This window comes from Coregonus clupeaformis, unplaced genomic scaffold (genome assembly GCF_020615455.1).
Source record: "Coregonus clupeaformis isolate EN_2021a unplaced genomic scaffold, ASM2061545v1 scaf0068, whole genome shotgun sequence".
Classification (NCBI taxonomy): domain Eukaryota; kingdom Metazoa; phylum Chordata; class Actinopteri; order Salmoniformes; family Salmonidae; genus Coregonus; species Coregonus clupeaformis.
The window spans coordinates 273,221-295,617 of record NW_025533523.1 but is presented as its reverse complement, the minus strand read 5'-3'; the positions used below and the strand labels follow the sequence as shown (position 1 = coordinate 295,617).

The following is a 22,397-nucleotide window of genomic DNA, read 5'->3' as shown; positions in this document are numbered from 1 at the left end:
CTCCCCCCTCCCCCCTCCTCCTCCTCTTCTGTTCATTTCCCTCTCCCATTTTGTTCTCCCCTCTTTATCCTCTTTCCCTTGCTCTCTCTCTTGTTCTCCCACCACCCTGCCCTTCTCTCCAATCTCCCTGGCTCCCTCTCTCCTGAAGATGACATTTAGTAGTTGGCATTCTCCAACAAGAAATCATTGTGTTTCCCTGGGGAGGGCGCTGATGGATTTATGGAGGAGAGTGCTGAAGGGTGGGCGCTGCCTGTCTGCACAATAGAGGGAAGAGGTGGAGGTAAGGGGGGGAGAAGACGAGGGGGAGAGGAAGAAGAGTGTGAAGGAGGATGTGGGTGGGAGTTCACCACAGCATCAATAAATCACTTAGTAGAGAATGGTGTGTGGCTGGCTGGCCGGCCGGAGCGAGAGGAGAGAGGGAAACGGTACAGCAGAGCCTTGCTGTCAGCAAGACTAATGACCCCCAGTCATAATGATGTTGTCATCATGATCTCTGCATTCATATCATTACTGGCCTTAACCGGCTTGTTGGGGGCCACCGCTAAATGAATGAAGGGAGGTAGGAAGGGAGATGGGGAGAGCTGTGTGGATCAGAGAGGCAAACGCCCATGGCTAAGCCCACTGACCCCCAGCAGGTAGGCATGCACACACAGATGCTGGCCATGAATATTTTAGCCGGGCTCCCTGGCAGTGTTTGGATTTGCATGGACCAGATGTGAGGTGCTGAAATATTTACCACACTGGCCCTTGCAGCCAGACCTGCTCAGGTTTGGGGGTGTGTGTGTTGCTTTGATGAGCACACACAAACACATAGTGTCCTCCCTCACACACACTCTCCCCCTCTCTTTCTGCAGACGGAGATCGCCAAGCGCCTGAATGTGATCTGTGCCCAGCTCATCCCTTTCCTGTCACAGGAGGTGAGACACACACACACGGTCATGCATATTAACACATCAGTAACACATTCAGTATCTCTCTGACATCCACCCACAGACTCTGGCGTGCACATGCATGCTCCTAGTAACCAAGAACTCACAGTATAACATTCAGACATACCGCTAGGGAGCAGGCACACACATTAAAACAAATGCTGTAACACAGAGTAAAAACATTAATACAAGTCCCATGATGGTAGTGACTGCCCATTTACTGCTTATCACTTATTAACCATCATTTATTCACATTACTTTTAATAAAATAATTATTTCATTCCAAGTCATCATCTAATCTCTATATGCTGTCTGACAAAATCACTATTTTAGTAGTTCTTCAAAGTAAATAAGGCATACTTTTATGACAGAAAAAAAACGAACAAAATGGAATTCAAATAATTAAACCGTTGTCGGTCAATAAGTTGTTAAAAAACAGAAACATTTCGGTTAATCACTTAGCACTAGCTTCAAAGTAAAAAAGTTATTCATTCAAGACTTGGTCCTCCTAAACATTTGGAACCAAAATTATTTTCCAATCATTTCATTCTGAACAGAACTATAATATTTTTTGTTCCGACCAGCAAAATAATGTTCTCAACCGGTTCGAACCAAAAAAAAGTACTGGCTTATATCATTCCTTTTTTGTTCCTTTTGAAACCTATGAAATATACACTTTCTTACATTTAGCTTGTCATTTAAATGACTTCACCAATCAGTGCGGATAGAGCAGACTACTGTGGCGCGGGTGAACGATTTAATCTGTATAGGAAAGTCCTTGAGAGCAAATTGTATTTTGCCGTAACAGCATGGTTTAATCATAATGAAAGACAACTACACACACTGTGCTGCCAGTCACAGTGTAGGGCGCGAGATGCAACTGACATTTTGAGAGTGAGGAAAGAGGATCGAGGAAGCTTGCCTTGAAGTACACAGTTTTCATGGGCCTTGTTTCGTGTGCACCTGCCGACTTGACATTGTGTTTTATTTTTCCCGAGTGGGAGCTGTGGTGCTTGGGGAAGAGGGAGTGCAGGACCTGCTGCCTTGGCGGCCTGCTTGGCGGCCTGGTTGGCGGCTGTAGCTTCTTTCTTGACGTTCATGTGGTTCTCACAAAGCTCACATGCTAGATCCAGTGGGATGCATTGTGCTGAGGATGCATTGTGCAAACACTCTTATTTATTTTACATCTACACCGTGAGTGTTGCTTTACCACTCTCTCTCCATCACTGATGTGGAGTACAGCTCCGCTGGTATGTTGTATTGCGGAGAGTGGGGCAGCTCCCGCGTTTTCACTGTTCTGAGCAGGCTAGTCTTCTTTGCAATCAACTTGTCTGCCAGGGAAATTGATGTGAAGAAGTTGTCCATGGTCACATTTCTGCCTTTGCCCATGTAAAGCTCCACGAGTCTCAAAACCGCAGTCTAAGACAGTCGCTCACCCGCTGGCCTGGTTTTATTTTCCCCTGAAATGGAGAGCCATTGAGCCAAGTACTAGGTTTCGACATCACTGGCTAACCAAAACTTAACTGAAGTCACATGCACCATTATCAGTTTCCAACTGGTTTATATCACCCATTCATCCATTGATGACAGAATAGCATGTTGTAATTTTACGTTTATGTTACTAGTTTTTGCTTAGTAGCCAAAGCAATGTTGCCGCATGAGTGGTCATGTGCTGAATGCATGGACAGCACAGATATTCTTGGAAAAAGAGCTGCACTTCTTGGATTTTGAGAGTTATTTGACAAAGGTAAGTGTCATAGAAACGGCAGAATATGCTCTTTCAGATACTATATAGAAATCACAATGTTTTACCTGCATGTGACTCTGAAGGAGGATTTGATAAAGTGATGCTCCTTTCCCTTCATCTATCAATTACAAGATGCACCCATCTCTTCATGTACAATTTGACAACTCATAGGCCTAATATTGTCACTCATCAGATTATTGTCAATGTAATCTTGTCTATAGACTAACTCTTATTATGTGTGAAATGAGTTTAGGTGTAGTTTCGAGGGGCCGGCTGTGAAGCTGACTGGCATCGTTTGTTTCCCACTCATCAACTTGGATAGAGTCAAGGATATGTTTTGCATTATTCTAAAGGCCTGCTGCAACACACAGCATGTTTTCGTTTCCCTTACAATACATTTAATTAGTAATAGAGTTATAGTAAATAAAACAGTCCTGTAACAGGTCCTTTTTACAAAGTAAAAGAGAATGGTATCAACCTGCAAGCCATGCGGTCATACAATTACGCCTAATTTAAATTTGATTGTGAAGTAACTTGCACAAGTATCGCCCATCCATCCATTTGTCATTCATTCAGAGGTCAGGTATCATTTGCTTTGCTGGATAGAGTCAAGGATATGTTTTGCATTATTCAAAAGGCCTGCTGCAACACACAGCATGTTTTCATTTCCCTTACAATAAATTCAATTAGTAATAGAGTTACAGTAAATAAAACAGTCCCATAACAGCTTATTTTTACAAAGTAAAATGTAAAAGAGAATGGTATCAACCCGCAAGGCGTGCGGTCAAATTATTTGCTGCTGATAAATAGGCATAAAACAAACTCATCATTACACTATTGTCTTTCTAAATTAAATCAACCTCTTCACCCTCCTCATCATTCAGTTAGGTCTTTAAATTCAATTGTGAAGTAAGGTGCACAGTTATCGCCCATTCATCCATTTTGTCATTCATTCAGTGAGGAGAGGGAGACGCATTAGCGCCTGGCTGGGTACCAACGTCCTACAGTTAGGAATAGGTGTGGGGGGAAAAAAGGCTCTAAATACGTTTTTGTTTTTTATTTCAAAATTCTGACAAATGAGCAGTGTAAAATACAAATATTTAGGAAGTCAGGGAAGGAGCAAGACATAGCTTTTTTGGGGGGGCAGTATTTTATTTACAAAACCAAACGTGGGTGGTCGTTGGCCTATGGCGGTTCTAGTGTTAACCGGTTCCCATGCTGTTCCGGAACAGTATAGATCACTTTCGTTTTTGGCTCGGGTTCTGTTCCTAAATTAATTTAGTTATTTTCTGGTTTTCGGTTCTGTTCCCTGGACCATTTCCAACCCTTGCTATATATACCACATGCTGTAATGGTGCTCTTTGAAGTTGTATATATTTTTATTGAATGTATTTGCATTTTGTTAAAATGCACACATTTATCTTAAAGTTTCCCCTCTCCCCATCTCACTGTTACCTTGGCTTGTCCCACAGCACCAACAACAGGTGGTCCAGGCCATGGAGCGCGCCAAGCAGGTGACTATGGGGGAGTTAAATGCGTCGATAGGGGTACGTGGACTCCCTCCTCTACCTCATACAGTGTGTACCTCCATCCTCTCATACGTCTCTATTTTGGTTATTTTGTTTGTGCTCTGTGGGTAGCCAATTCCCCCTCCTCCCAGCATGCACACAGGCACATACATTCACGCATGCACGCACGCACGCACACACACACACACACACACACACACACACACACACACACACACACACACACACACACACACACACACACACACACACAGACAAATTGGTCACTTAGTGCGGGTTTGACTGGAACAGGCTGAGATGAGTCTGCTAGGAAATGGAGAGGGAGAAGAGAAAGAGGGATGAAAAATGACACTGCTGTGTGCCAAGCGACAACTCAATGGCCTCACCAAACCAGAGGACTTTCAAATGACACATCAATTTTTACAGTCTGAGAAAGGTTCTCCCCCCCAATGTATTTTAGTGTTATGTGAAGAAATACAATTATTTTAATTAACTGAAAATAATACAATTATTTGAGAGATTATGATTTTCTTGGCATTTTTACATCACATCTTTTTAACAATCATGCACTCCATGGCTTGAGTTTGTGGCAGTCTTCTCTCTCCTAGGGAGACTCTCCTCCCCTCCACTCTCCCTCCATCTTGCAGGAGCCCATGCATGGTGCCATCCATCACTGGAGACACACCTCTCTCTGTATACCTCTCTCCCTTCAGCCCCTGTCCAGCCCCCATCCAGTCCACCACTAACCCAGTAGACCAACTCAACCCCTGCATTGTCCCCCTCCTTTTCTCTCCTCCCTTCAGCAACAGCTGCAGGCGCAGCACCTCTCCCAGCACGTGGCCCAGGGTCTGCAGGGTCTGCACAGTATGCAAATGGGGCCCCATCCTGGGGGCCTCCCTCACCCTGGCCTGGCGCTGGGCGGAGGGTCTGGCCTCTTGGCTTTGTCTGGGGCCCTGGGGGCCCAGCTGGCTGCCAAGGAGGGCCACGAGAGGGCCCACCTGGAGGCTGCCGCTGCTGCAGCCGCCGCAGAGCACCACAGAGGTATGGGCTGGGACGGGGACAGGATGGGGACAGGATAGAGAAGGACGGGGCTGGTAGGGATGGATTAGACTGAAAAAGAATGAGATGTGTAGGGTTTGGTCTTGGCTTGGCTAGATTGTTGGAGCTGGTTGGGTTGGGCTAATAATGTGTGAAATTCATAGTGATATGCTAAAGAAAGAGACATTTCATGAAAAGACCATGTGTGTGAGAATGGTGATAGTCAAGTTGTATTGTGTTTGCTCTGTTTTGGCTGGCTGCGGGGACGCGGGGCGATGCTGCCCATCATGGACGTAGACCGTGAGGCTGGACCGGTGAGAACGCTACACCCAAGTTCCCTACACCCAAGTACACTGCAATATTGTACAGTTCACCATATTACACTTCACATCGATGCTCTATCTCCCTCATGGACACTGAGCCCCAGTCGATGATGTGTGATTTGTCCATCAAATTTAGCCGTGGTGGTTATGAAGTTGACATGGTTTATACAGTTCCTCTCACCTCATTATCGCCTTCTCCTCTCTTCCTCCTCCCTCCCTTAGAGCTCTATGTCCAACGGGGATAAGGGCCGTTCAGCAGACTACCTCAGCAACGGGAAGAAGAGGAGGGCAGATGAGAAGGAGTTCATGACAGACTATGTTAGTATGCTGCCACGCTGAGAAGTTGATTAGCAATTGTGTGTGTTTGTGTCACATTAATTCAGTAATTAGGTGTGTGTGTGTGTGTGTGTGTGTGTCGTGCACATTTTTTAACTAATACCCCACATCCTGATTGCAGGGCAGTGACGCAGATAAGAGTGATGATAATTTGGTGGTGGATGAGGTGAGTTGGCCTATCTTTGCATCTCGGTTCAGATCCCCTAAATCACTCTGATAATTGACTGATTCAGATTGATGCGAGAAACACTGTGGGGCCATGGCTGGTAGACTAACCCCCCCACCCATCTCTGTGCCCCCTCGTCCCCCCTCCAGGACCCCTCGTCCCCCCGCAGTGTCCACTCCTACTCGTCCAGAGAAAACGGCCTGGACAAGTTGCCCCCGTCCCGTAAAGACGCCCCTCCCCAGGCCAGCCCCGCGTCCCTGGCCTCCTCCAGCAGCCAAGCCTCCCCCTCCCGCAGCAAGGACCGGGAGCCACCGGTATGCTCAGGATCAGTCCATTACATGCCTTTATTGTGAGACACACACACACACAGCTTCATACAGTTATGCTCAGGGTCAGATGAGTGCTTGTACAGTGAGGGGAAAAACGTATTTGATCCCCTGCTGATTTTGTACGTTTGCCCACTGACAAAGACATGATCAGTCTATACTTTTAATGGTAGGTTTATTTGAACAGTGAGAGACAGAATAACAACAAAAAAGAAAAAGAAAAACACATGTCAAAAATGTTATAAATTGATTTGCATTTTAATGAGGAAAATAAGTATTTGACCCCTCTGCAAAACATGACTTAGTACTTGGTGGTAATCACAGAGGTCAGACGTTTCTTGTAGTTGGCCACCAGGTTTGCACACATCTCAGGAGGGATTTTGTCCCACTCCTCTTTGCAGATCTTCTCCAAGTCATTAAGGTTTCGAGCCTGACGTTTGGCAACTCGAACCTTCAGCTCCCTCCACAGATTTTCTATGGGATTAAGGTCTGGAGACTGGCTAGGCCACTCCAGGACCTTAATGTGCTTCTTCTTGAGCCACTCCTTTGTTGCCTTGGCCGTGTGTTTTTGGGTCATTGTCATGCTGGAATACCCATCCACGACCCATTTTCAATGCCCTGGCTGAGGGAAGGAGGTTCTCACCCAATATTTGACGGTACATGGCCCCGTCCCTCGTCCCTTTGATGCGGTGAAGTCCTGTCCCCTTAGCAGAAAAACACCAAGCATAATGTTTCCACCTCCATGTTTGACGGTGGGGATGGTGTTCTTGGGGTCATAGGCAGCATTCCTCCTCCTCCAAACACGGCGAGTTGAGTTGATGCCAAAGAGCTCGATTTGGTCTCATCTGACCACAACACTTTCACCCAGTTCTCCTCTGAATCATTCAGATGTTCATTGGCAAACTTCAGACGGGCCTGTATATGTGCTTTCTTGAGCAGGGGGACCTTGCGGGCGCTGCAGGATTTCAGTCCTTCACGGCGTAGTGTGTTACCAATTGTTTTCTTGGTGACTATGGTCCCAGCTGCCTTGAGATCATTGACAAGATCCTCCCATGTAGTTCTGGGCTGATTCCTCACCGTTCTCATGATCATTGCAACTCCACGAGGTGAGATCTTGCATGGAGCCCCAGGCCGAGGGAGATTGACAGTTATTTTGTGTTTCTTCCATTTGCGAATAATCGCACCAACTGTTGTCATCTTCTCACCAAGCTTCTTGGCGATGGTCTTGGAGCCATTCCAGCCTTGTGTAGGTCTACAATCTTGTCCCTGACATCCTTGGAGAGCTCTTTGGTCTTGGCCATGGTGTAGAGTTTGGAATCTGATTGATTGCTTCTGTGGACAGGTGTCTTTTATACAGGTAACAAACTGAGATTAGGAGCACTCCCTTTAAGAGTGTGCTCTAATCTCAGCTCGTTACCTGTATAAAAGACACCTGGGAGCCAGAAATCTTTCTGATTGAGAGGGGGTAAAATACTTATTTCCCTCATTAAAATGCAAATCAATTTATAACATTTTTGACATGCGTTTTTCTGGATTTTGTTGTTGTTATTCTGTCTCTCACTGTTCAAATAAACCTACCATTAACATTATAGACTGATCATTTCTTTGTCAGTGGGCAAATTTACAAAATCAGCAGGGGATTAAATACTTTTTTCCCTCACTGTATGTATGGTGAGGCATGCTCAGCCCACATACTTAGTTCCAGTGATGGTCCTTCCATTCAGCCTCATTCTGTGTCAAGGATGCTCACATCCCATGTGACCCTAGCCTTACTGAATTACTGCATTTCTACACACCCACACTTTGACATGACCTCGCTTCAGAATAGATAGATCCTAGATACATAGAACAGCAGTGATACAGAAGCCATCTGTTAAATATTCCATTCCAAATGGTTTCTCCATGTGTCCTTCATGTAACTCCACAGCATTAGCACCTAGTGTCTCTCTGGTAACTGTGGTGTGATGAAAGGATATCTCACATTCACATCACACTATCTCTCCTCTCACACTCTCTCTCGTTCTCTTTCACACTTCTCGCTCTACCTCCCTCCTCCTCTCCCCCATCTTTCTCTACCTCCCTCCTCTCCCCACCTCTCTCTCTACCTACCTCCTCTCCCCATCTCTCTCTCTACCTCCCTCCTCCTCCCCCATCTCTCTCTACCTCCCTCTATCTCTCTCCATCTCTCTCTCTCTCTCTCTCTCTCTCTCTCTCTCTCTCTCTCTCTCTCTCTCTCTCTCTCTCTCTCTCTCTCTCTCTCTCTCTCTCTCTCTCTCTCTCTCTCTCTCTCTCTCTCTCTCTCTCTCTCTCTCTCTCTCTCTCTCTCTCTCTCTCTCTCTCTCTCTCTCTCTCTCTCTCTCTCTCTCTCTCTCTCTCTCTCTCTCTCTCTCACACACACACACAGAGGGAGAAGTCCAGTACCCCAGGTATGAAGCCAGGCACCCCCCACGGTTCCCAGGACTCCTCCACCCCCGGCCCCAGTGCCCCCCCACAGTTCCGCCCCGTCCCTGGCAAACCTGGCATTGACCCTCTGGGTAAGACCAACCACAAGACCATCATGGATCACATGTGTATTGCAGTTTTCACTAGGTTTTTTAAGTGCCTTCAATACCAGCCTTGATCATTGATTATCAGATGATTTTATCTGAAGCAGCCTACAGTTTCCATCTACATTCAGTATTTGAGTCCATGCATGAATCAAAATGGTAAGCCCTGTTCTAACCAGCTGAGCTATACAAACTGCCCTTGACGTGGGTTAACTGATGTGCCTGCTGCTGCCTGTGATTGTGAGAGAAGTGGATTTTCAGCAGGGAGATTAAGAGAGGTGACGGACTGTGACGCTGAACTCTTTCATCATTAGGCTGTTTCAGTCTATTGCAATGCATCAAACTCCCCTCCCATTCAGTAGTCAAGTGGCTCCACCCATAGCTCCATACTGCTGTGTGGCAGACCAGCCAGCAGAGTGCAGTAGTGCTCTGGTGATGTTCTCGCTACTGTGGCAGAGAGCAATGTGTTTGACCCTGTTTGATGTGGAACCCTACATAGAGGGTCAGAGCTGGCTCCCAGGCTGGCTGTTTACACAGGGTCTCCTCTGTCTTATCTAACAGTGTTAACTCTATCAGCCACACTAATTGGAATGGTAATCATGGCCTTTCCCAAGACAATTAATAGACCCAAGATAGGTAATAGAATGAGAATAGAAAAATTAAACTGGATCAATTCAACCTGATCAACTTTTTTCGTACTGGTCCCCCATAACCCTGGCGTTGCAAGCGCCATGCTCTACCAACTGAGCCAAACTGACACTTATTTGTTTTTGTCGTTGATTATTGGAACAAAGCAATACAAACTTATCTTTGTGCCTCCTCTCCATCTCTGTATTCATAGTTCTAAGGTGAACATCAGCTACTGGTCTCTGTTGGATTCTAGCTTTCTAGGTTAATTTGCTTTGTCGCTTTCTGCATTATCGAATCTTAATTTCCTCCCCAATTTTGATCTTGTCTCATCGCTGCAACTCGAGTCATTCATCCTCCAAAACATGACCTGCCAAACCGCACTTCTTAACACCCGCCCGCTTAACCCGGAAGCCAGCCACACCAATTTGTCGGAGGAAACGCTGTTCAACAGCCTGCCGGCACATGGCCAGCCACAAGGAGTCGCTAGACTAACCCGGATGAAGCTGGGCCAATTATGCGCCGCCCTATGGGACTCCCGATCACGGCCGGTTGTGATACAGGCCAGGATTGAACCCGGGTCTGTAGTGACGCCTCTAGCACAGCGATGCAGGGCCTTAGACCGGGAGGCCCCTGATTCTTAATCTTATCTTCTCTCTCCCTCCCGCCCCCTTTCTCCTCTCCCCATCAGCTCTGGGTCTGAGGAATCCTCTGGCGGTGCAGGGAGCGTACCCCCCCGGGGCGTTTGGCCTGCCCCCTCCAGGGGTGAACGGGGAGCTGGCGGGGGCAGCAGCAGCCTATGGGGCGGGGCTTCACCTGGTCTCCCCCCAGATGAACGGCTCTGCAGCCGCCGCCGCTGCAGCCGGATATGGACGATCACCAGTGGTGAGAGGGGGATGGGGTAGTGATGATAAACGGAAAGAGAGGGAAGCGGAATATATACAGTTGAAGTCAGAAGTTTACATACACTTAAGTTGGAGTGATTAAAACTTGTTTTTCAACCACTCCACAAATTTCTTGTTAACAAACTATAGTTTTGGCAAGTCGGTTAGGACATCTATTTTGTGCATGACACAAGTAATTTTTCCAACAATTGTTTACAGACAGATTATTTCACTTATAATTCACTGTATCACAATTCCAGTGGGTCAGAAGTTTACATACACTAAGTTGACTGTGCCTTTAAACAGCTTGGAAAATGATGTAATGGCTTTAGAAGCTTCTGATAGGCTAATTGACATCATTTGAGTCAATTGGAGGTGTACCTGTGGATGTATTTCAAGGCCTACCTTCAAACTCAGTGCCTCTTTGCTTGACATCATGGGAAAATCAAAAGAAATCAGCCAAGACCTCAGAAAATAAATTGTAGACCTCCACAAGTCTGGTTCATCCTTGGGAGCAATTTCCAAACGCCTGAAGGTGCCACGTTCATCTGTACAAACAATAGTACGCAAGTATAAACACCATGGGACCACGCAGCCGTCATACCTCTCAGGAAGGAGGCGCGTTCTGTCTCCTAGAGATGAACGTACTTTGGTGCGAAAAGTGCAAATCAATCCCAGAACAACCGCAAAGGACCTTGTGAAGATGCTGGAGGAAACGGGTACAAAAGGATCTATATCCACAGTAAAACGAGTCCTATATCGACATAACCTGAAAGGCCGCTCAGCAAGGAAGAAGCCACTGCTCCAAAACCGCCATAAAAAAACAGACTACAGTTTGCAACTGCACATTGGGACAAAGATCGTACTTTTTGGAGAAATGTCCTCTGGTCTGATGAAACTAAAATAGAACTGTTTGGCCATAATGACCATCGTTATGTTTGGAGGAAAAAGGGGAAGCTTGCAAGCCGAAGACCACCATCCCAACCGTGAAGCACGGGGGTGGCAGCATCATGCTGTGGGGGTGCTTTGCTGCAGGAGGGACTGGTGCACTTCACAAAATAGATGGCATCATGAGGAAGGAAAATTATATTGAAGCAACATCTCAAGACATCAGTCAGGAAGTTAAAGCTTGGTTGCAAATGGGTCTTCCAAATGGACAATGACCCCAAGCATTCTTCCAAAGGTGTGGCAAAATGGTTTAAGGACAACAAAATCAAGGTATTGGAGTGGCCATCACAAAGCCCTGACCTCAATCCTATAGAAAATGTGTGGGCAGAACTGGAAAAGCGTGTGCGAGCAAGGAAGCCTAGAAACCTGACTCAGTTACACCAGCTCTGTCAGGAGGAATGGGCCAAAATTCAACCAACTTATTGTGGGAAGCTTGTGGAAGGATACCCGAAACGTTTGACCCAAGTTAAACAATTTTAAAGGCAATGCTACCAAATACTAATTGAGTGTATGTAAACTTCTGACCCACTGGGAATGTGATGAAAGAAATAAAAGCTGAAATAAATCATTCTCTCTACTATTATTCTGACATTTCACATTCTTAAAATAAAGTGGTGATCCTAACTGACCTAAGACAGGGATTTTTTACCAGGATTAAATGTCAGCAATTGTGAAAAACTGAGTTTAAATGTATTTGGCTAAGGTGTATGTAAACTTCCGACTTCAACTGTATCTGTGTACATGCACTTGCACACTGAGTAGGCTTTTATTGACAATCCAATTGTATGACCTCATAAACCAGTCATATCTCTTCATGGTATGGACTTAGTATTCACTGTGGGAAAACAGTAGAAATCTACTGTGGTTTTGAGAAGGCTTTCTGGGACTGCTCTGTCAGATGCCTGAGCTAACATTCTTTGTCCTTGTACTCCAGGTGGGCTATGAGTCTCCTCACCCCCACATGAGGGTCCCAGGGTTACCCGCCAGCCTGCAGTCCGCTGCCTCAGGGAAACCGTGAGTACTGTTCTCTCTGCCTCTGCTACCACAGCCTCTTATACGGTCATCACACCCTCTTATTCTCTGACCACAGCACAATTTTACTGTTATGTCTTCATACTCATTTGTTGCTATTGTAGGCTTTTATTGTCTTGAGGGTAACCTCAAGTTTCAGCCTTGTTAAATGCACAGTCCAGTCAAAAAACTTGATTTTCCTGTGTTTTTATATATATTTTCACATTATGAGGTTGGAATAATCAGGGGTGTGGACTCCAGTAACATGACTTGGACTCGATTCTGACTCCAGTCACAAATTTGAAGACTTGAGACTCGATTTGATAGAAAATAAAATTACTTGACTTGGAGCCTCAAGACTAGGGACTCGTCTTTGACTTGAGACTGATGACTTGAAATTCTGGCCAGGTTTTGTCACTCATTTTGTGGCACGGAGTCTCTGTGGATTACTCTCCTCGCAGCCAGAGACAGTAGCTGCTGCATCGATTACGCAAACTCTGCCCTCTGATTGGACCAGCTAACTGTTAATCAACACAGGTCAGGCGAGGCAGCGCAGTGGTTCTCAAAGTGAGATGGTTTTGGTGGGTCGCGAGTGTGAAACTGAATGGGAAAAAATATATATTTTAATAGGCTACCATTTGTATTTTCTATCTTTGTCCATTTGATCTGATTTATAATATAGGCCTACGGTATTGCACTAAATTGTCTCAAAAACATCTCATCTGTGTTTCAGAACCAAAAAATTGCACGTCTTGATTGTTGACCAATGACCAGTCATCAGCAAAGGCGAGTGCGCATAACCAGAGATTAGTGACCAGAAAGCTCTTGCTTACTTTTCTCTGGTTGGCAAAAACAAAATATGTTTATATTATTCATATAAAATACAGTTTAGAAATCTACTACTGAGGCATCTTTGCCAGAACAATAATAGGCTACCTGGCGATTTCATTGATCATTTTCATATTTCAGATAGGCCTAGTTTGGGTGGCTACTGGCTATATGTCTAAAGGTAGCTGTAACATCGCACTTCCTTCAATATTATGGGACGAAGATGTAACATATTCTGGCGAATTAATTATGGTATTTGTGAGGAAGAAGGGCTACCCAGTTGGCAATGAGCATTCTGCGGGCAGGCGGCCCTCCAAAGTGATACCACGAGGCGCAGACAGACCATGCGTTCCACCCTATTACAGTTAGGCCATATGATTCTGCTTGCTCTGGACAGAGAAGTGACACGATATCCCTAGTTAATATTGGCAGCTAACATGAATGACTTTCAGATAAACTGCATTTTACACCTGCATTTGTAATTCTATATCTTGCGTTTTGTAAATGCATTGCCATTTATGACTCCAATGACAGGCTACATTTGCGCGCACTGCTTTTTGGGGGTCGCGGGTCAAAAAGTTTAGGACAGCTATAGGGTCGGGTGCAGCGCAAACATCAAATTGTAGGGAGAGAAGGTTGCCATAAACATCTAGCTCCAAATATTATTTGGTGACAATATTAACCTCTTAAGGATCGGAACCTTTTTTTCAATTTGCGCCTAAAATGACATACCCAAATCTAACTGCCTGTAGCACAGGACCTGAAGCAAGGATATGCATATTCTTGATACCGTTTGAAAGGAAACACTTTGAAGTTTGTGGAAATGGGAAATTAATGTAGGAGAATATAACACATTATATCTGGTAAAAGATAAGCAGCAGTGTGTGTGTGCAAATTTTCAGATCGATCCAGTGAAGCATTGCAATACTGGACTATTTTGTATCAAGTCTGCCCAAATGTGTCGAATTGGTCAATTAATACATTTTCAAGTACATAACTATAGAGAACATACATTTTGTATTACCATATCATTTTTGTAAGTTTACACACTCCCAGGAATGTCATACATGATGGATCATTAGCTTATACACCAACTTTCACACAGCTAGATGGCCGGGCGGGGTGGGTGTGGAGCCAGAGACAGCATGGGTTTAAACTGTAGAACCCAATTCCTACATTTGAATATAAAAATTGATTTGATCAAACAAAACAATGCTACGTTTTATCTCTGGGACCCTTAGGATGACAAATCAGAGTAAGATTACTGAATGGAAGTACATTATTTACCTTCAGAGGTGAATGTATCAAACCAGTTGCCGTGATACGTTTTTTATTGTTGTGCACTCTCCTCAAACAATAGCATGGTATTTTTTCACTGTAATAGCTACTGTGAATTGGACAGTGCATTTAGATTAACAAGAATTTAAGCTTTCTGCCCATATAAAACATGTCTATATCCTGGAAAGTTTGCTGTTGTTTACAACAGTCATGCTAATCACATTAGCGCACGTTAGCTCAACCGTCCCGTATACGGGATCCAGTAGAGGTTAACTGGTTACTTTGCACGCTCACCGGCAATGGAGCATCAAATCAAATCAAATGTTATTTGCCACATGTGCCGAATACAACAGGTGTAGACCTTACAGTGAAATGCTTACTTACAAGCCCTTAACCAACAATGCAGTTAAAGATTATTATTTTTTTAAGTGTTAAGAAATAGATAAGTAAAAACATTTGAAAATAGCAAATAATTAAAGAGCAGCAGTAAAATAACAATAGCGGGGCTATATACAGGGGGTACCGGTTCAGAGTCAATGTGCGGGGACACCGGCTAGTTGAGGTAGTTGAAGTAATATGTACATGTGGGTAGAGTTAAAGTCACTATGCATAAATAATAAACAGAGTAGCAGCAGCGTAAAAGAGGGTGGTGGGGTGGGCAATGCAAATAGTCCGGGGTAGCCATGATTAGCTGTTCAGGAGTCTTATGGCTTGGGGGTAGAAGCTGTTAAGAAGCCTTTTGGACCTAGACTTGGCGCTCCGGTACCGCTTGCCGTGCGGTAACAGAGAGAACAGTCTATGACTAGGGTGGCTTAGAGTCTTTGACAATTTTTAGGGCCTTCCTCTGACACCGCCTGGTATAGAGGTCCTGGATGGCAGGAAGCTTGGCCCCAGTGATGTACTGGGCCGTACGCACTACCCTCTGAGGACCCATGCCAAATCTTTTCAGTCTCCTGAGGGGGAATAGGCTTTGTCATGCCCTCTTCACGACTGTCTTGGCGTGTTTGGACCATGATAGTTTGTTGGTGATGTGGACACCAAGGAACTTGAAGCTCTCAACCTGTTCCACTACAGCCCCGTCGATGAGAATGGGGGCATGCTCGGTCCTCCTCTTTTTCCTGTAGTCCACAATCATCTCCTTTGTCTTGATCACATTGAGGGAGAGGTTGTTTTTCAACAATTACTAGCATAGGCCTAGCTACTGGTCTTATGGTATGTCAAAATTGCTTGAAATTGATCATTTACTTATGAAGCTTACATTTGGAATTTGTTGTTAAACTTAATTCTTACATATCAAAATGTGTTAGACAAAATAATGAAAAGGGCTGTCTGGTAGCCTCAACAAATAGACAAATATTTGTAGTTGAACAAGTCATTGTATGTATAGATTTTTTTTATTTCTACTTGACATGAGACTTGCCTTAAATAAACTTGTCTTGACTTGACTGACTCTTAGAATGCACGACTTGACTCGAGACTCGACCCGTTCTACTTGGGACACGATTTGAGACTCTTGTGAATCGAGACTTGCTTGTGACTCGAATAATAGTGATTTGGTCCAACTCTGGGAATAATATTGTAAAAATTATGATAATGCCCTTTTCGTGTAAGAGCTGTTTGAAAAGATCACCTGATGTTTTTGGTCTGCCTGGTGCCATCATCAGGCGGTAAATTAGTTAATAGACAAATAAGAAAGAGCATTCCAAACCTCTCTGCCAATAACAGCTAGTTTTGAATTTTCCCCTCCCCACTCAGACCACTCCCAGAAATTACTCTTTGCTAAGAAGCTATTTTTGTTTCTTTTTGACAATTATAATTGAAAACAATCACAGTAAGGTACTTAATTGTTACCCAGAAATGATTTGATATCGAAATAAAAATGACTGCATTGGATCTTTTTAAAGTAACAACTACTGTAGAACAGCACATTTCACTGCACCTATCCAGTGTATGTGACAATAACATGTATTTATTTATTTTCTTCTTCTCCTCCCACCTTCGTTCCTCTGTATTCTCACTCTCCAGTGCCTACTCTTTCCATGTAAGTGCGGATGGACAGATGCAGCCGGTGCCTTTCCCTCCAGATGCCCTGCTGGGCCCGGGCATCCCGCGGCACGCCCGTCAGATCCACACACTGAACCATGGAGAGGTGGTGTGTGCCGTTACCATCAGCACCTCCACACGCCACGTCTACACCGGCGGGAAGGGCTGTGTCAAGGTGTGGGACATCAGCCAGCCTGGAAGCAAAAGTGCCATGGCCCAGCTCGACTGTCTGGTGAGTGGACACACACACACACTGTGCATAGAGACACAAACGCACTGACACCAAAGAGATAGCAGAGGACGGAGAGAGTAAAGGAAGGACGCACTCAAACAGTGGTCATGAAGGGACAACTTAAAATGATACAGAGACGGGCAGTTTAAAAAAAATGCTTTCCAGTGTACATGAAAAATGTATGTACCAAGTTGTCTTGAAGGGAATGTTCCTGGGTGGAAATGTTTTACTCTGGTGGTACTGCTGAGGCTGCACTCCTTAGAGGACTTCATTATTCTGCTGTCATATTATTAATACACTGCTCAAAAAAATAAAGGGAACACTTAAACAACACAATTTAACTCCAAGTCAATCACACTTCTGTGAAATCAAACTGTCCACTTAGGAAGCAACACTGATTGACAATACATTCCACATGCTGTTTTGCAAATGGAATAGACAACAGGTGGAAATTATAGGCAATTAGCAAGACACCCCCAATAAAGGACTGGTTTTGCAGGTGGTGACCACAGACCACTTCTCAGTTCCTATGCTTCCTGGCTGATGTTTTGGTCACTTTTGAATGCTGGCGGTGCTTTCACTCTAGTGGTAGCATGAGACGGAGTCTACAACCCACACAAGTGGCTCAGGTAGTGCAGCTCATCCAGGATGGCACATCAATGCGAGCTGTGGCAAAAAGGTTTGCTGTGTCTGTCAGCGTAGTGTCCAGAGCATGGAGGCGCTACCAGGAGACAGGCCAGTACATCAGGAGACGTGGAGGAGGCCGTAGGAGGGCAACAACCCAGCAGCAGGACTGCTACCTCTGCCTTTGTGCAAGGAGGAGCAGGCGGAGCACTGCCAGAGCCCTGCAAAATGACCTCCAGCAGGCCACAAATGTGCATGTGTCTGCTCAAACGGTCAGAAACAGACTCCATGAGTGTGGTATGAGGGCCCGACGTCCACAGGTGGGGGTTGTGCTTACAGCCCAACAGCGTGCAGGACATTTGGCATTTGCCAGAGAACACTAAGATTGGCAAATTCGCCACTGGCGCCCTATGCTCGTCACAGATGAAAGCAGGTTCACACGGAGCACATGTGACAGACGTGACAGAGTCTGGAGACGCCGTGGAGAACGTTCTGCTGCCTGCAACATCCTCCAGCATGACCGGTTTGGCGGTGAGTCAGTCATGGTGTGGGGTGGCATTTCTTTGGGGGGCCGCACAGCCCTCCATGTGCTCGCCAGAGGTAGCCTGACTGCCATTAGGTACCGAGATGAGATCCTCAGACCCCTTGTGAGACCATATGCTGGTGCGGTTGGCCCTGGGTTCCTCCTAATGCAAGACGTGTGTCAGCAGTTCCTGCAAGAGGAAGGCATTGATGCTATGGACTGGCCCGCCCGTTCCCCAGACCTGAATCCAATTGAGCACATCTGGGACATCATGTCTCGCTCCATCCACCAACGCCACATTGCACCACAGACTGTCCAGGATGCTTTAGTCCAGGTCTGGGAGGAGATCCCTCAGGAGACCATCCGCCACCTCATCAGGAGCATGCCCAGGCGTTGTAGGGAGGTCATACAGGCACGTGGAGGCCACACACACTACTGAGCCTCATTTTGACTTGTTTTAAGGACATTACATCAAAGTTGGATCAGCCTGTAGTGTGGTTTTCCACTTTAATTTTGAGGGTGACTCCAAATCCAGACCTCCATGGGTTGATAAATTTGATTTCCATTGATAATTTTTGTGTGATTTTGTTGTCAGCACATTCAACTATGTAAAGAAAAAAGTATTTAATAAGATTATTTCATTCATTCAGATCTAGGATGTGTTATTTTAGTGTTCCCTTTATTTTTTGAGCAGTGTAGTTGTGAATTTTATGTTGCTCACCTCACACAGTCACATTTGCACCCTATAATTACTGGAGTTATTTTCTGTTACCCAATCAGAATAGGGATAACTACATCCGCTCCTGCAAACTCCTCCCCGATGGGCGGACCCTCATCGTTGGAGGCGAGGCCAGCACACTGTCAATCTGGGACTTGGCCACACCCACTCCCCGCATCAAGGCGGAGTTGACGTCGTCTGCCCCGGCCTGCTACGCTCTGGCCATCTCCCCCGACAACAAGGTCTGCTTCTCCTGCTGCAGCGACGGAAACATCGTAGTCTGGGACTTGCACAACCAGACCCTGGTTAGGTAAGGAGAGGAGAGGAGGAGGAGAGGGGGATAACGAGGAAGATGAGGAGAGGGGGGAGAGGAGTAGGTTAGGAGGGGTAGAGGGGGGAAATATTGTGGTCTTGGACCTTCACAACCAGACCCTGGTCAGGTTAGGAGAGGTGAGGAGGTTAGGAGGGGTAGAGGGGGAAAATATCATAGTCTGGGACCTGCACAACCAGACCCTGGTCAGGTAAGGAGAGGAGTAGAGGGGGAGGGTAGGGCAGGAAAGGAGAGTAGAGGTGAAGAGGAGGAGGATAGGGCAGGAGAGGAGAGGAGGAGAAGGAGAGAGCATGGCCATGGGCTATATGACTATGGATCACATCTGAATGGCTGGGGGTTGATGTTGAATGTGTCTGCTCCCCAGGCAGTTCCAGGGCCACACTGACGGGGCCAGCTGTATTGACATCTCCAACGATGGGACCAAACTGTGGACGGGGGGGCTGGACAACACAGTACGCTGCTGGGACCTGAGAGAGGGACGACAGCTGCAGCAGCACGACTTCACCTCACAGGTACTGACACAAGCTGAGACTAGATCAGGGCCAGTATCCACAAAGTGTCTCAGAGTAGAAAATTGGTTCTAAGTGCTGAGAATATACATTTGACTCCTACTCTTATGGGTGAAAATAAAAGCTATGCATGAAGCCTCTTTAGTCATAAGAGGCCCACCTAGACGACAGATATTTAGGACACCTCATGAGCTGTCCTAACCAGGTAAGAGTTACCAGCAGGTGCCTTGATAATAGAAAAATGCAGCGAGTCAGTGGTTCCTGCGCCACATGCAATTGCTTTGGAGTTGTTGAAACAATGTTTTGATATGATCAATCCATATACAATCTAGGCCTACCTGCAACAGTAGGCCTATCTCTTGTGCTTTTGACAATGATTTCACAAGGCCTATTTCACAAGATATACCTAAATACTTATAACTAATAAATAATCACATTTTTCTTTTAGATGATTTAATTAAACTATGTACATGTTATTTCAAGTTATCCCTTTGGAGCTCAATTTCACATTGTAAAAAAAAAAAAGCCTACATTGGGCATGCCTAGAAATTGGCATCTAAGGCTTATGTTAACTTTGTTTGTGTTCGATGAAAATGATAGACCTTTCAAATGTTTTATGCAACATTATCAGCAAGTGACTTGATGCCTACTGTGCCAAAGCGATTTAGTTGTGTGTTTAATATAATGGTAATATTATAAAAATTCCACTTTTAACAACCATCAGTTGGTTTAAAAAAAAAAGGTTATGCATGCCAACGTACGGTGCCGTGACAGTATTTCCCCTCGTTCTGATTTTCTCTATTTTTAAATATTTTGGAAACTAAAGGTTATTAGATCTTCAATCAAAACCTAATATTAGATAAAGGGTACCTGGGTGAACAAATAACAACCAATTGCATAACTTTGTTTATTAAATACATTTAAAAAGTATCAACACCCAATGCCCCTGTGTGAAAAAGTTATTGCACCTTTACACTCAATAACTGGTTGTGCCACCTTTAGCTGCAATGACTGCAACCAAACGTTTCCTGTAGTTGATCAGTCTCTCACATCCATGTGGAGGAATTTTGGTCCACTCTTCCATGCAGAACTGCTTTAACATTTCAATCTGGTTTAGGTCTGGACTTTGACTAGGCAATTCCAGAACTTTAAATGTGTGGCTTTTCAGCCATTCTGATGTAGACTTGCTTTTGTGTTTTGAATCATTGTCTTGCTGCATGACCCAGCTGCGCTTAAGCTTAACCATGAATTCTACTCTGTATCAATTCTCTGATACAGAGCAGAATTCATGGTTCTTTCAATGATGGCAAGTCGTCCAGGTCCTGAGGCAGCAAAGCATCCCCAAACCATAACACTACCACCACGCTGGACCCATGTCATCCAAAAAGTTAAAATGTTGAATCATCTGTCCATAGAACATTCTTCTAGGAGTCTTGACGATCTTCCAGGTGCTTTTTGGCGTTTTGGACGACATGGGTCTGGTGAAAACCAAACACTGAATTCCATAGTAAGAACCTCCATACCAATGGTCAAGCATGGTGGTGGTATTGTGATGGTTTGGGGACCTGGAAGACTTGCCATCATTGAAGGAACCAGGAATTCTAGGCTATAGTCACATTCACCGTATAAGTTTTGAAACATGCTATAGAGTTCACAGCTGGCGATGCCTTATCGCGATTGGTTATTCCCAATAATTTGCAACCATGTCAATGAGCGTCATCACTATCTTTCCTTTGCAGTAACTGTTGTGATTACCAGCTGAGATAAACCTTTGTGTTGATTTTACTCCTGGCTCAGAGTTTGTCTGAGCAGTGTCTTAACATCATCCTAAAACCTACTTTGAGCTGGGAGTGTTTTTTAGTGTTAAACGGTTTCAACAGGATTCCTAAGACTTTTTCTGAGATGCTATGTGGATACGGCCCCAGTAATGTATTTCACTTGTTAATATATATGGAGTGGCTGCGGTTCCGGATTTTCTGCAACCCGATTTGCCGTAGCTAAAGATTTCTGCGCATGTGCAGGATGTTTTTTACGTACTGCTGCCAACTCCTCTGCCTCAGTAGTGATTGGAAGTTCAGCTCTTTTTACTGACTCTTTTTTTACTGAACTCATTCAATCAAAATAACAAATCTTTCGACTCATTTGATTCAGTAATGCCAAGAGCACGCAGGACCCCCTACCGGCAAACAATGAACTAAAAACTTGAATCATGATTCTACAAGCTTCTTGTTCACCAAAGGGGGCTTATTGTAGCTGACATTTGTGACTGATACTTCTAAAAGTGTGCTTCAAACAATGTACATACAATTATTTATTGATGGCTTTGAAACAAGTTCTAGTTGTGGCCACAAAGGACTAGATTGTGAATGACTCTTGACGGAATGCTCTCTGCTTGACTGCCGCGAGGGAGATTAGCACAATATAGTTTGAACTGCAGCAGCCCCCCAAACGATTCGTTCTTGAGTTCCAGTGTTGAGCAGAGGCATGTGTTTGTTTTGGTTCTACAAAGCTGTGTCCATCGATAACATTCGCTAATCAATTGCATTCAATTATCAGTTCTAAACAATTATTCTTCTTTTTCTAACTGTTTTCACAGCCACAGCCTAATATATAAGACCTGTCGCTCCATTCTGTATCACTTCACACATGATGCTGCTGATGATCTTTGTCAGATGAGCTCCATTCAGTCGTGTAATGAGCTTTCTCTCTCTCTCATCCTCTCCCTCCCGCCAGATCTTTTCTTTGGGCTACTGTCCTACAGGAGAGTGGCTGGCAGTGGGTATGGAGAGCAGTAATGTAGAAGTGCTGCATGTCTCCAAACCAGACAAGTACCAGCTGCACCTCCACGAGAGCTGTGTGCTGTCACTCAAGTTTGCCTACTGTGGTACGTACCACACTCCT

General features: G+C 45.0%; 1 protein-coding gene across 4 annotated transcripts in view; it reads left to right on the top strand.

The window, feature by feature from the left end:
* LOC121540337 (transducin-like enhancer protein 1) overlaps positions 1–22,397 on the top strand; it is a 45,030-nt gene that overhangs the window by 20,570 nt on the left and 2,063 nt on the right. The window contains exons 5-18 of one of the 4 annotated variants that reach the window (XM_041849138.1): positions 855–917; positions 4,149–4,190; positions 5,009–5,246; positions 5,496–5,557; positions 5,789–5,884; positions 6,024–6,068; positions 6,218–6,382; positions 8,799–8,928; positions 10,259–10,452; positions 12,334–12,413; positions 16,542–16,791; positions 18,719–18,966; positions 19,352–19,499; positions 22,230–22,380. In XM_041849138.1, the coding sequence (XP_041705072.1) occupies positions 855–917; positions 4,149–4,190; positions 5,009–5,246; positions 5,496–5,557; positions 5,789–5,884; positions 6,024–6,068; positions 6,218–6,382; positions 8,799–8,928; positions 10,259–10,452; positions 12,334–12,413; positions 16,542–16,791; positions 18,719–18,966; positions 19,352–19,499; positions 22,230–22,380 (1,912 nt within the window). Of the gene's footprint in view, positions 1–854; positions 918–4,148; positions 4,254–5,008; positions 5,247–5,495; positions 5,558–5,788; positions 5,885–6,023; positions 6,069–6,217; positions 6,383–8,798; positions 8,929–10,258; positions 10,453–12,333; positions 12,414–16,541; positions 16,792–18,718; positions 18,967–19,351; positions 19,500–22,229; positions 22,381–22,397 lie in introns of all 4 variants that reach the window. The other 3 variants (XM_041849135.1, XM_041849137.1, XM_041849134.1) reach the window with 3 other exon arrangements.